Consider the following 14,039-nt stretch of genomic DNA (forward strand, 5'->3'; position numbering starts at 1 on the left):
ACAGTTCTAAATTGGGCACAATTAGCAATTTTCCCTCCCCGGTGTCATGTGACTCGTTAGTGTTACAAGGTCTCAGCTGTGAATGGGGAGCGGGTGTGTTAAATTTGGTGTTATCGCTCTCACTCTCTCATACTGGTCACTGGAAGTTCAACATGGCGCCTCATGGCAAAGAACTCTCTGAGGATTAAAAAAAAAAGAATTGTTGGTCTACATAAAGATGGCCTAGGCCAGTGATGGCGAACCTCGGCACTCCAGATGTTTTGGAACTACATTTCCCATGATGCTCAACTGCACTGCAGAGTGCAGGAGGATCATGGGAAATGTAGTTCCAAAACATCAGGGGTGCCAAGGTTCTCCATCACTGGCCTAGGCTATAAGAAGATTGCCAAGACCCTGAAACTGCAGCACGGTGGCCAAGACCATATGGCGGTTTAACAGGACCGGTTCCACTCAGAACAGGCCTCGCCATGGTCCACCAAAGAAGTTGAGGTCACGTGCTCAGCGTCATATCCAGAGGTTGTCTTTGGGAAATAGACGTATGAGTGCTGCCAGTATTGCTGTAGAGGTTGTAGGGGGGGTGGGGGGTCAGCCTGTCAGTGCTCAGACCATACGCCGCACACTGCATCAAATTGGTCTGCATGGCTGTCATCCCAGAAGGAAGCCTCTTCTAAATATATTGCACAAGAAACAGTTTGCTGAAGACAAGCAGACTAAGGACATGGATTACTGGAACCATGTCCTGTGGTCTGATGAGACCAAGATAAACGTATTTGGTGTCAGATGGTGACAAGCGTGTGTGGGGGCAACCAGGAGAGGAGGACAAAGACAAGTGTGTCTTGTCTACAGTCAAGCATGGTGGTGGGGGTGTCATGGTCTGGGGCTGCATGAGTGCTGCCGGCACTGGGGGGCTACAGATCATTGAGGGAACCATGAATGCCAACATGTACTGTGACATACTGAAGCAGAGCATGATCCCCTCCCTTCAGAGACTGGGCCGCAGGGCAGTATTCCAACATGATAACCACCCCAAACACACCTCCAAGATGACTACTGCCTTGCTAAAGAAGCTGAGGGTAAAGGTGATGGACTGGCCAAGCATGTCTCCAGACCTAAACCCTATTGATCATCTGTGGGGCATCCTCAGACGGAAGGTGGAGGAGCTCAAGGTCTCCAACATCCACCAGCTCTGTGATGTCATCATGGGGGAGGGGAAGAGGACTCCAGTGACAACCTGTGAAGCTCTGGTGACCTCCATGCCCAAGAGGGTTAAGGCAGTGCTGGAAAATAATGGCGGCCACACAAAATATTGACACCTTGGGCCCAATTTGGACATTTTCACTTAGGGGGTGTACCGACTTTTGTTGCCAGCGGTTTAGACATGAATGGCTGTGTGTTGAGTTATTTTGAGGGGACAGGAAATTTACACTGTTATACAAGCTGTACACTCACTACTTTACATTGTAGACAAGTGTCATCTCTTCAGTGTTGCTCTATATTCCCACCACACGTGTTCCTGGAAAAGCTCTCGAGGGTTTGGGCGCTGCACCGACAACCAGCTGGGAACTGCTTCAGAAGTCACAAGGAAGATGTTTGCCACTTTTTCTTTATTTCTTCGGTGTTGTCACGTGAAAAGATAGAAGAAAAGATTTACACGAATGTGAGGGGTGCACTTACTTTTGTGAGATACTGTGTCTGTGTTCAGATTGCCAGCTCCAGTGACCTCCCTTCCTGATCTCCAGTGCCTGCCAAGGTGACGTGTGTGTCACTGCACGTGAGTGGCTCCGGGTCAGAGACAATGGAAGGAGACCAGGGCTTATATACGGGCGTGTTCCTCCCCTCCGCTCCTCTGTCGGAGAGAGTGGTGGTGATCCTGGGAAACCATCATGGCTGGTCTTGGAGCTCTTACCATTTTCTTGCTGTGGGCCCCCCTGTCTCTCGGTCAGGTTATAGTAGGGGGATGGGGACCTGCCGACAAAAACAGCCAGGATGTGCAAGCCATAGCGAAATTCTGTGTCTCTGAGTACAACAAGCAGAGCAATGGTAACTACCTAGCCAAGATGATTTCCCTGGAAGACGCTTCTCAGCAGGTAATCTGTTTGTAACAGCGGGGGAGGGGGGAACTGTACTCACTGTATGCATTCAGTCTTGTGCGTGGGGCATGGGTGATAATATATCCTGTCCTACGGTGGTCTTTATATCTGTGTAGTGTATTATTGGGGGATGGGGGGGGGGGGCAGTACTCAAGGTTAAGAGGCCCTGTAAAAACTGATAACGAGATCTGCCAGCACGGTACAGGCAAGGTACACTTGGTGACCCCCCCAAGGGGGAGAGTTGAGTTGCAATATTGACATTTTCAGAAAAGAACAAGTCAAACATTCTCTCCCAATACTTGTTAAATATACCAAGTATCAACTGTAACAAATCAACAGGTTTTACTTAAAAAAAAAAAAAAAAAAAATTTGACTTGTTCTTTTCTGAAAATGTCAATATTGCAACTCAACTCTCCCCCTTGGGGGGTCACCAAGTGTACCTTGCCTGTACCGCGCTGGCAGATCTCGCTATCAGTTTTTAATTAGACTTGTACACTGTCCTTCCCACTAAAGGGTCACAGACATCAAGGCCTGCGATACATTGTTACATTTTGTTATATTTTGTGTTTGTTTTCTGTCAAATGATCCAATTTTTTTAAAGTTTATTTTAAAGGGCTGCATTAAAGGGGTTGTAAAGGTTCGTTTTTTATTTTCTAAATAGGTTCCTTTAAGCTAGTGCATTGTTGGTTCACTTATCTTTTCCTTCGATTTCCCTTCTAAATGTTTTTTTTCTTTGTCTGAATTTCTCACTTCCTGTTCCTCCTCAGTAAACTGTTCTGGCTGACTAAACACGGCTCGGATGATGGTGTGAAGTTTACTGAGGAGAAACAGGAAGTGAGATATTCAGACAAAGAAAAAAAATTTTTAGAAGGGAAATTGAAGGAAAAGGTAAGTGAACCAACAATGCACTAGCTTAAAGGAACCTATGTAAAAAATGAACCTTTACAACCCCTTTAAAATAGTAAACGTGATCCAGTTAGATATATAATAAATATATCATATATAAATATAAAGTACAATAGAACAATAACTTTGTAACTTTTTTTTATGATAACAAGCAATACAAAGCTTTATAGAGTGCTACTGTTTTATAAAATACTTTAAATTATATATATATATATATATATATATATATATATATATATATATATATATATATATATATATATATATGTACACTATATTTCCGAAAGTATTGGGACGCCCTGCCTTTACACACACATGGGCGCAATGACATCCCGGTCTTAGCCCGTAGGGTTCAATATTGAGTTGGCTCCGCCCTTTGCAGCTATAACGGCTTCAACTCTTCTGGGAAGGCCGTCCACAAGGTTTAGGAGATGTGTCTATGGGGATGTTTCTCCATTCTTCCAGAAGAGCATTTGTGAGGTCAGGCACTAATTCATCCCAAAGGTGTTCTATCAGGTTGAGATCAGGACTCTGTGCAGGCCAGTCAAGTTCCTCCGTCCCAAACTCGCTCATCCATGTCTTTATGGACCTTGCTTTGTGCACTGGTGTGCAGTCATGTCGGAACAGGAAGGGGCCGTCCCCAAACTGTTCCCACAAAGTTGGGAACATGAAATTGTCCAAAATGTCTTGGTATGCCGACGCCTTAAGAGTTCCCTTCACTGGAACTAAGGGGCCAAGCCCAACCCCTGAAAAACAACCCCTCACACCATAATCCCCTCTCCACCAAATGATTTGGACCAGAGCACAAAGGAAGGTCCATAAAGGCATGGATGAGTGAGTTTGGGGTGGAGGAACTTGACTGGCCTGCACAGAGTCCTGACCTCAACCCGATAGAACACCTTTGGGATGAATTAGTGCCTGACCTCACAAATGCTCTTCTGGAAGTATGGTCAGACATTCCCGTAGACACCCTCCATACCTTGTGGACGGCCTTCCCAGAAGAGTTGAAGCTGTTATAGCTGCAAAGGGTGAGTCCTGATAGAACACCTTTGTTATGAATTAGAGTGGAGACTGCGAGTCGGGCCTTCTCATCCAACATCAGTGCCTGACCTCACAAATGGGCTTCTGGAAGAATGGTCAGACGTTCCCATAGACACTCTCCTAAACCTTGTGGACAAGGAGAGCACAGGTCTAGCAACATGTAGCTGGGCGAAGCACTCAGAGACTCATAGAAGTACTGGTAGGACACAGAGAACACACTGGAAGCACACAGGAAATGTATGAGACCCTTGCATAGTGGGGAAGTGCATTCACTATGCTGCAGGTAACATAGTGGGAGTGGACGAAATCACACAGGAGAAACACAGGCTGGCAGTGGACAGATACTGATAATAAGAGACCTCCTCACAGGGGGGGCTCTAACAGGGACCTGATGTAAGGAGGGACTACAATGGGGTACCTGATGTAAAGGGTGCTCTAATGGAGACCTGATATAAGAAGGATCACTGATGGGGATCTGATGAAAGGGAGGACTCTAATGGAGACCTGAGGTAAGGAGGGACTATGATACGGACCTGATGTAAGGGGAACTCTAATGGAGACCTGATGTAAGGAGGGACTGTGATGGAGACCTGATGTAAGGAGGGACTGTGATGGGGACCTGATATAAGGAGGGACACTAATGGGGACCTGATATAAGGAGGGACACTAATGGGGACCTGATGTAAGATGAACTCTAATGAAGACCTTTTGTAAGAAGGGAAACTAAGGACCGCCACCTTCCCCTCGCCACGCGTGCTTAAGGTCCATGGGTCAACTTGCCGAGCCACGGGGAGGCCAGAGGGTGGGCCTCAAGTCGAGGGTGGCCCGCCTGATGTAATGGAGGACTCCAATGGAGACCCGATGTAAGGAGGGACCCTGATGAGGACCTGATGTAAGGGAGGACTCCAATGGATACCCGATGTAAGGAGGGACTGTGATGGGGACCTGATGTAAGGGGAACTCTAATGAAGACCTTTTGTAAGGAGGGAAACTAAGGCCCACCATCTTCCCCTCGCCACGCTTGCTTAAGGTCTGGGGGTCAAGTTGGCGAGCCACGGGGACGCCGAAGGGTGGGCCTCAAGTCAAGGGTGGGAGGCCTGATGTAAGGGAGGACTCCAATGGAGACCCGATGTAAGGAGGGACCCTGATGAGGACCTGATGTAAGGGAGGACTCCAATGGAGACCTGATGTAAGGAGGGATTATGATGCGGACCTGATGTAAGGGAGGACTCCAGTGGAGACCTGATGTAAGGAGGGACCCTGATGAGAACCTGATGTAAGGGAGGACTCCAATGGAGACCCGATGTAAGGAGGGACACTGATGAGGACCTGATGTAAGGGAGGACTCCAATGGAGACCCGATGTAAGGAGGGACACTGATGAGGACCTGATGTAAGGGAGGACTCCAATGAAGACCCGATGTAAGGAGGGACCCCGATGAGGACCTGATGTAAGGGAGGGACCCTGATGTAAGGGGTGCTTTAATAGGGGCCTGATGTAAGAAGGGACTCTGATGGGGACACTGATGTATGATGGGGGGGGGGGGGTGGACTCTGATGGGGACACTGATGTAAGGAAGGATTCGACAAGGGTGACTCTGAAGGGGATTTTTTTTTCGGCCCAGGAATATTTGTAAAATATACTATGCGGCCCTCATACGGAAAAATGTGGAGACTTCTGCCTTAGAACACGGTAATACATAATTTGCATGTTATTTTTATACTTCTATAGGTAGTTGCTGGGATGAACTATAACCTGACCCTAGTGCTGGTACAAACAAATTGCATCAAGGACGGTAAAATTACTACATCTTGTAATAAGCCATCGACGTCCAAGGTACTCGCTTCATCATCTTCTCTCCACATGTAAATCTAATATATACAATTATACCACTGATAATTCTGCATCATTTGATAAATGCTTGAGTCAAAAATAGTTGGGGAGTACTTACCTCTCCTGTAGGGTATAATCATAAAAAAGGGGGGGTTATTAGGGACTTTGAGGAAGCCATGGCCGGTAGGTCATGTATTTCCACCCCTAGGGACTTTAATTGAAACCCTGGGTCGGTGAGGTCAGGCATTTCCATTCCAATCTGCTTCAATAACCATACACTAAATCATTTTGATGTACACAATGCCATTGATGGCAAGGATGTGCATGAACTTCCCAATTTAGGGCTCAGAATTTTTTTTTTTTTGGGGGGGCACTTTGAACCTTCATTTGTAGATATTGAAGTTTAAACTTCCTGACGTAAGAGCTCCGAATGTTTGGGGGGGGGGGGGGCGCTTTCTATATGAACTTCATCTGTAGATATTAAATTAGAAACTTCCTGACTTAGGGCTCAGAATTGTTGGAGGGCACTTTCTATACGAACCTCCATCTGTTGGTATTAAAATATGAAATTCCCTGACTCAGAGCTCAGAATTTTAGGGGCGCATTTTCTATATAAATCTTCATCTATAGATATTAAAATATGAAATTCCTGATTTAGAGCTCAAAATATGGGGGGGGGGGTGCACTTTCAATATGAACCTTCATCTGTAGATATTAAAGTACAAAATTCCTGACTTAGAGCTCAGAATTTTAGGGGGGCACTTTCTATATGAAGCTTCATCTGTAGATGTTAAAATACAAAATTCCTGACTTAGAGCTCAGAATTTTAGGGGGACACTTTCTACTGTATATAAACCTTCATCTGTAGATATTAAAGTACAAAATTCCTGACTTAGAGCTCAGAATTTTAGGGGAGGACTTTCTATATAAACCTTCATCTGTAGATATTAAAGTACAAAATTCCTGACTTAGAGCTCAGAATTTTAGGGGGCACTTTCTATATGAAGCTTCATCTGTAGATGTTAAAATACAAAATTCCTGACTTAGAGCTCAGAATTTTAGGGGGACACTTTCTACTGTATATAAATCTTCATCTATAGATATTAAAATATGAAATTCCTGATTAAGAGCTCAAATTTGGGGGGGGGGGTGCACTTTCAATATGAACCTTCATCTGTAGATATTAAAGTACAAAATTCCTGACTTAGAGCTCAGAATTTTAGGGGGGCACTTTCTATATGAAGCTTCATCTGTAGATGTTAAAATACAAAATTCCTGACTTAGAGCTCAGAATTTTAGGGGGGCACTTTCTATATGAAGCTTCATCTGTAGATGTTAAAATACAAAATTCCTGACTTAGAGCTCAGAATTTTAGGGGGGCACTTTCTATATAAACCTTCATCTGTAGATATTAAAGTACAAAATTCCTGACTTAGAGCTCAGAATTTTAGGGGAGGACTTTCTATATGAACCTTCATCTGTAGATATTAAAGTACAAAATTCCTGACTTAGAGCTCAGAATTTTAGGGGAGGACTTTCAATATGAACCTTCATCTGTAGATATTAAAGTACAAAATTCCTGACTTAGAGCTCAGAATTTTAGGGGGGCACTTTCTATATGAAGCTTCATCTGTAGATGTTAAAATACAAAATTCCTGACTTAGAGCTCAGAATTTTAGGGGGGCACTTTCTATATGAAGCTTCATCTGTAGATGTTAAAATACAAAATTCCTGACTTAGAGCTCAGAATTTTAGGGGGGCACTTTCTATATAAACCTTCATCTGTAGATATTAAAGTACAAAATTCCTGACTTAGAGCTCAGAATTTTAGGGGAGGACTTTCTATATGAACCTTCATCTGTAGATATTAAAGTACAAAATTCCTGACTTAGAGCTCAGAATTTTAGGGGAGGACTTTCTATATGAACCTTCATCTGTAGATATTAAAGTACAAAATTCCTGACTTAGAGCTCAGAATTTTAGGGGAGGACTTTCTATATGAACCTTCATCTGTAGATATTAAAGTACAAAATTCCTGACTTAGAGCTCAGAATTTTAGGGGGGCACTTTCTATATGAAGCTTCATCTGTAGATGTTAAAATACAAAATTCCTGACTTAGAGCTCAGAATTTTAGGGGGACACTTTCTACTGTATATAAACCTTCATCTGTAGATATTAAAGTACAAAATTCCTGACTTAGAGCTCAGAATTTTAGGGGAGGACTTTCTATATGAACCTTCATCTGTAGATATTAAAGTACAAAATTCCTGACTTAGAGCTCAGAATTTTAGGGGAGGACTTTCTATATGAACCTTCATCTGTAGATATTAAAGTACAAAATTCCTGACTTAGAGCTCAGAATTTTAGGGGGGCACTTTCTATATAAACCTTCATCTGTAGATATTAAAATATGAAATTCCTGACTCAGAGCTCAGAATTTATATACAATTTTGGATTAGTCATTAATTATACTGTATGTTCTTTTTTTGCAGTGTGATATTGACAAGTGTGTTTGCTTGGTGTATGATGCACTCCGGGAAAAGAAAAGGACACTTAGTAGCCTGAAGTGTACAGATCTATAAATACTTTTCCAAGTCTTCCTGGAAAGCAGTTTTCCTCGTGTCTTCCTAATGGACAACGTGGCTACGAGTACTTTGAATGTAATCATTTTTAAAGCGTTTCTTATAAACATTTTCACTTTGGTAGAGATTAACTGAATACCGATTCCTCAATTTCAATGTTGCCCGTAAATGAAAACAGTTTGAGGCAATCTCCTATCTAGAATGGCACAACCTATGTTTGTTCAATACTTCCTATAATAAATAAATGTGGTTCTTATCTGCACTTTATCAAGAAAGTGTAATATGTTTAGGTCCGTCTGGTTGACTTTTCTGAAGTGTTTGTTGATCTTTTTTTTTTCTGTCGTTGGAGTTACCTACATGGCCATTTGCCCAGAGTTCCACTAAGTTTAGTGGCATTCAAATTGGCCATAAAATATGCAGTCAGTGTTTCTCCATCAACGTTCCTAAGGGTTCCTTGAGCAATGAGTATTACCACCTACCACCTACACTAACCACCAATGCAAGGGGGCAACTTTCTATTAATCATCAATGTAAGGGGCACTTCTATAATGACCACGACTGTTAAAGGACACCACAATCATGACTTCTATTATAACAACACATAATAAATGTGACATTTAGGTCAGTTGGGTTGACATTTCTCTAGTGCAGGGATCTCCAAACTAAGGTTCTCCAGCTGTTACGGAACTACACATCCCATGAGGCATTGTAAGATTCTGACATTCACAGACATGACTAAGCATGATGGGAATTGTAGTTCCTTAACAAATGGAGGGCCGCAGTTTGGAGACCCCTACTCTAATGTATGGAAATTCTTTTTTTCTGTGGATGGAGGTTACATGGCCGTTTTCCCAGAGTTCCTCTAAAGTAAGTGGTATTCAAAGAGGTCATAAATGTTGCAATCAGCGTTTCTCCACCAGGGTTCCTCCTGAGGTTCCTAGGGATTCCTAAAGCAATGATCAATGGTAGATTGATCTACCACCTACACTGACCACCAATGAAAGGGGGCAACTTTCCATTAATTGCCAATGTAAGGGGCACTTCTACAATGACCACAGATCACAGCTTCTGTTATAACATTACATAATAAATGTGACATTTAGGTCAAATGAGTTGACTTTTCTCTAGTGTATAGTAATTATTTTTTTAGGCGGATGGCGTTACTTACATGGATGCCTGCCCAGTGTTCCCCTAAAATTTGTGGCATTCAAATCCTCCATACATTTTGCAATCAGTGTTTCTCTACCAGGGTTCCTCCAGAGGCTGAGCAGTAGAGTTACCACTTTTTCTTCAAGCCAAACCCGAACACTTTAGCAAAAATATATATTTTATACACTATAACAGTGGTCTCCAAACTGCGGCCCTTTGCTTGCCTTTATCGGGTCCTTGAGTCATTATTCCTACCATTGACACCAACAATGGACAGTATTCCTTCCACTGACATCAACGATTGGGCCTCATTTCTTCTAACTGCAACAAAAATTGGGCACATTTCCTCCCATGGACACCAACTGTTTCTGCCCATAATACCAAAGATCGGGCATTGTTTACTCCCACTGGGCACAGTCCGGACACCCTAAAGTCTGAAGGACATTAAACTGGCCCTTTCTTTAGAATGTTTGGAGACCCCTGATCTATAGGATTGTAACAGGCCTGGGACACCTTTTGGCACTCCAAAGAGAATAGTAATGTGGCATGCATAGTGCCCCCCTCACCCTCCTATGGGGCCCTGTTCTAAGCCACATTCCTGTCTGAATATTGTGTCCGGGTTTCAGGTGCACATGATTCAAAACCCAAACTGTCCGGGTGAATCCCAAACAGGTGGCAACCCTACTGAGCAATGAGTATTAGTGGATTGATCTACCACATAAAATAACCACCAACGCAAAGGGACAACAACACATAATAAATGTGACACTGAGTTCGTCAGGTTGACTTCTCAAATGTGTGTTAATCTTCATTTTCTGTAGTTGGAGTTACCTACATTGCTGCTTGCCAATCGTTCCTCTAAAGTTAGGGGTATTCAAAGTGGACATACATTCAGCAATCAGCGTTTCTCCACCAGGGTTCCTCTAGAAAGTTCCCAAGGGTTTCTTGAGCATAGAGAAATGCTGCAAACACAGTCACTTCCAGCGCTAATAGGTCTTCCAAGGTGTGGAGTAACAGATATCAGATAAAATGTTGGTGTGAAAGGTATATAATGGTATGCAAAACTGAGTGGATGCTGCCTTCCTCAGAAGGGGTAATCCGAAAGGAACTACAAGAAAAACAGAACTGGAAGGTGCGCCTTCCAGTTCTGTTTTTCTTATAGAGAAATGCTGGATTGACCCACCACCTACATCATTCACCAATACAAGGAGCAACTTTCCATTAATCACCAATGAAAGGGGCTGTAACGAAACGTCCCACACTCCGCTTGAGTGCTTTCATCATATACCACTTCCTCCCAGTCTGCATATAGATATCAGATATTCCAACCGCTCACAAGCACAAAAAAAGACGATACTTGTTTAGTTGCTGAACATGGACTCTTTATTAGAACCAGACTACAATTCTTATATACAGTAGAAGAGGAGGAGGTCCCCCCCCCTCCTGCTGATATTACTCTAACAATACACCTGTAACCAGAAACCTAATTAACATGAGCTAATTAACTAATCCCTTAAAACAGCCGATGTGACTCCCTAACTACACTACACATTATCATACATCTCAACACAGAACTCCTTCATACAATTGCAGGGTTAATTAGCACAAACAACAATGGGTGAAAGATTCTTAGAAGCTGTGGCAAGCCGGACTAGACCCATTTACATTATAGAAGACAACAGACAGGTGGCTGGAGTATGAATCAGTCACTATTTCTAATATGTCATATACAGGGTTCCTAGAGTCTGTGTGTCTTGGGGGGGGATATGGACCTGAATCCAAAGTAACACCACCTCAAGGGTCCTCAGGCATATGGCTCACAAAGAGCACCGTTCCCCCCAAATGCCAGGACCCATGATCGTTAGCAAGAGGCTAGCATTCAGTCCCCTCCAAAAGCCCCTGTCCCGCCTAGGTCTGTCACCGCTAATGTTAGAGGATACCACAATCATGGCTTCTGTAATAACACATAATAAATGTGACATCTGAGTCCATCAGGTTGACTTCTCAAATGTGCATTAAACCTCATTTTATGTAGTTGGAGTTACCAACATTGCTGCTTGCCCAGCATCCCCCTAAAGTTAGTGGTATTTAACCATTTGCAGACCGGACCATTTTGCTGGCTTAAGACCAGACCACTTTTTGCAATTCGGCACTGCGTCGCTTTAACCGACAATTGCGCGGTCGTGTGACGTGGCTTCCAAACAAAATTGACGTCCTTTTTTTCCCATAAATAGAGCTTTCTTTTGGTGGTATTTGATCACCCCTGCGGTTTTTATTTTTTGCGCTATAAACAAAAATAGAGCGACAATTTTGAAAAAAACGCATTATTTTTTACTTTTTGTTATAATAAATATCCCCCAAAAATATATAAAAAAACATTTTTTTCCCTCAGTTTAGGCCGATACGTATTCTTCTACATATTTTTGGTAAAAAAATCGCAATAAGCGATTATTGATTGGTTTGCGCAAAAGTTATAGCGTTTACAAAATAGGGATAGTTTTATAGCATTTTTATTAATAATTTTTTATTATTTTTTTTTTTTTTACTAGTAATGGCGGCGATCAGCGATTTTAATTATGACTGCGACATTGTGGGGGACCCATCGGACATTTTTGACACATTTTTGGGACAATTGTCATTTATACAGTAATCACTGCTATATAAATGCAGTGATTCCTGTGTAAATGACACTGGCAGTGAAGGGGTTAACCAGTGGGTGGCAGTGTAGGGGTTAAGTGTTCCTAGGGGTGTGTTACTAACTGTGGGGGGGTTGGGCTTTCATTTAGTGAACACTGATCTCTGCTCCAATCACATGGAGCAGAGATCAGCGTCACTAGTTGCTAGGCAGAATGGAGAAAACGGAAAATTTATGTCAAATACTTACCGTAATTTTCCTTTCCTGATGGACTCCATGGCAGCCTACGTGTGGGTTTAGTCCCGCCTCCATTACCCTATAGGACGACACTCCCATAAATCTTTGCTCCCTGCCACAGGCCGTGTTCGGTAACTATCCTACTCCAGACATTTGGGAGGGAACTCCTGCTGCCATGGAGTCCATCAGGAAAGGAAAATTACGGTAAGCATTTGACATAAATTTTCCGTTTTCCTGACAGACTCCATGGCAGCCTACGTGTGGGAAATAACTCGCCAAGACACACCCGGGTGGGCAAAAAATGCTGCTTAACAAAGATTTATTTGACACCGTCAACTGACAAAACTTTAACTCCAAAATCAACTGAGGATAAAGCCGCCGGCTCAACACAATAATGAGACATAAAGGTGTGAATGGAAGACCACGAGGCTGCCCTGCATATCACGTCTGGAGCCACATGGCGAGAAGCTGCCCACGAGGTAGAAAGACTTCTGGTCGAATGTGCCGTCACCGCCTGAGGCGGAGCCAAGCCCTTTTCTCTGTATGCCCACTGGATCGCTTGAACTATCCATGCCGCAATTGCCCTGACTGATGCTCTAGTGCCCTTGTTCTTTCCACAGAACAGAACGAACAGGAAGTCCGACTGCCGGAACGGAGCTGTAGCTTCCAAGTAGAGCTTTAAAGAGCGTCTAACGTCAAGAGGATGAATTTCTGAGGAATCCGAGGATCTGAATAAGGGTAGAGAGATTTCCTGATTATCATGGAAGACCGAAGTGACCTTAGGGTTTGACCCCAACATTGGAACTAGGACCACTCTGTCCGGAAAAAAGGTTAGAAAAGGCTCCTTGACTCCCAGAGCTTGAATTTCCGAAACTCGTTTCGCTGAGGTGACCGCCACCAGGAACGCAGTTTTCAAGGTAAGTTCTCGGATGGAGAGATCCTTACTGAGCAGAGAAAAGAAGTCCAGGACTAGAGGTAGATCCCATTTAGGGAATCTGGGTTTTCTTTGGGGTCTCAATCTTACTGCACCCTTAAAAAACTGCTGAATAAGGGCATGCTTGGCCCACTGAACCCCTGTAAAAGCAGAAATAGCTGAAACTTGAACCCGAAGGGAGCTAACTGATAGAGGTAAGTCCAAACCTGATTGCAGGAACCCCAACACATCTTGAAATGTGGGTGAAACATAGGAACTGGTTCTGGAGGACACATAATAAACGAACTTGGCCCAGATTCGTTCATATACTTTATTAGTGCTTCTTCTCCTTGCACTTAGGAGAGTGGGGATGGCTTCCTTAGGACACCCTAGAGCTTCCAGCCTTCCCCTCTCAAGAACCAGACCTTCAACCGGAGTTGAGCCGGACATGGATGGAGAACCGACCCTTGGGAGAGAAGGTCCCGCCTGGACGGAAGATTAACCGGGTCCCGAAAGCTGAGGAGGGATAGGAGAGGAAACCAGGGCCTGTTGGGCCAGTACGGGATTATTGCCAATACTTCTACTCCTTCCCATCTGAGTCTCTTCAGGAATTGGAAGATGATTGGCATTGGAGGGAAGGCATATGCCTTGT

At 43.5% G+C, this 14,039-nt stretch overlaps 1 protein-coding gene across 1 annotated transcript; it reads left to right on the plus strand.

Annotated features, from left to right (window-relative positions):
• The first annotated feature begins 1,871 nt into the window (after positions 1-1,871).
• Positions 1,872-8,713, plus strand: LOC143973746 (cystatin-D-like). Its single transcript, XM_077474588.1, has 3 exons — positions 1,872-2,087; positions 5,769-5,873; positions 8,364-8,713. Exons 1-3 carry the CDS (start codon positions 1,884-1,886, stop codon positions 8,451-8,453), a joined length of 399 nt encoding a protein of 132 aa, XP_077330714.1. The 5' UTR covers positions 1,872-1,883; the 3' UTR covers positions 8,454-8,713.
• Positions 8,714-14,039: the final 5,326 nt, after the last annotated feature.

Source organism: Lithobates pipiens, unplaced genomic scaffold, assembly GCF_037356315.1.
Source record: "Lithobates pipiens isolate NorthernLeopardFrog02 unplaced genomic scaffold, aLitPip1_a1.2 Scaffold_94, whole genome shotgun sequence".
Taxonomy (NCBI): Eukaryota; Metazoa; Chordata; class Amphibia; order Anura; family Ranidae; genus Lithobates; species Lithobates pipiens.

Bases quoted from the DNA above. Each gene is read 5' to 3' on its own strand.
- LOC143973746 (XM_077474588.1), top strand. From the start codon at position 1,884: ATGGCTGGTCTTGGAGCTCTTACCATTTTCTTGCTGTGGGCCCCCCTG. The intron at 2,088-5,768 runs GTAATCTGTTTG...ATACTTCTATAG, and splicing joins TGGAAGACGCTTCTCAGCAG to GTAGTTGCTGGGATGAACTA. The intron at 5,874-8,363 runs GTACTCGCTTCA...CTTTTTTTGCAG, and splicing joins ATAAGCCATCGACGTCCAAG to TGTGATATTGACAAGTGTGT.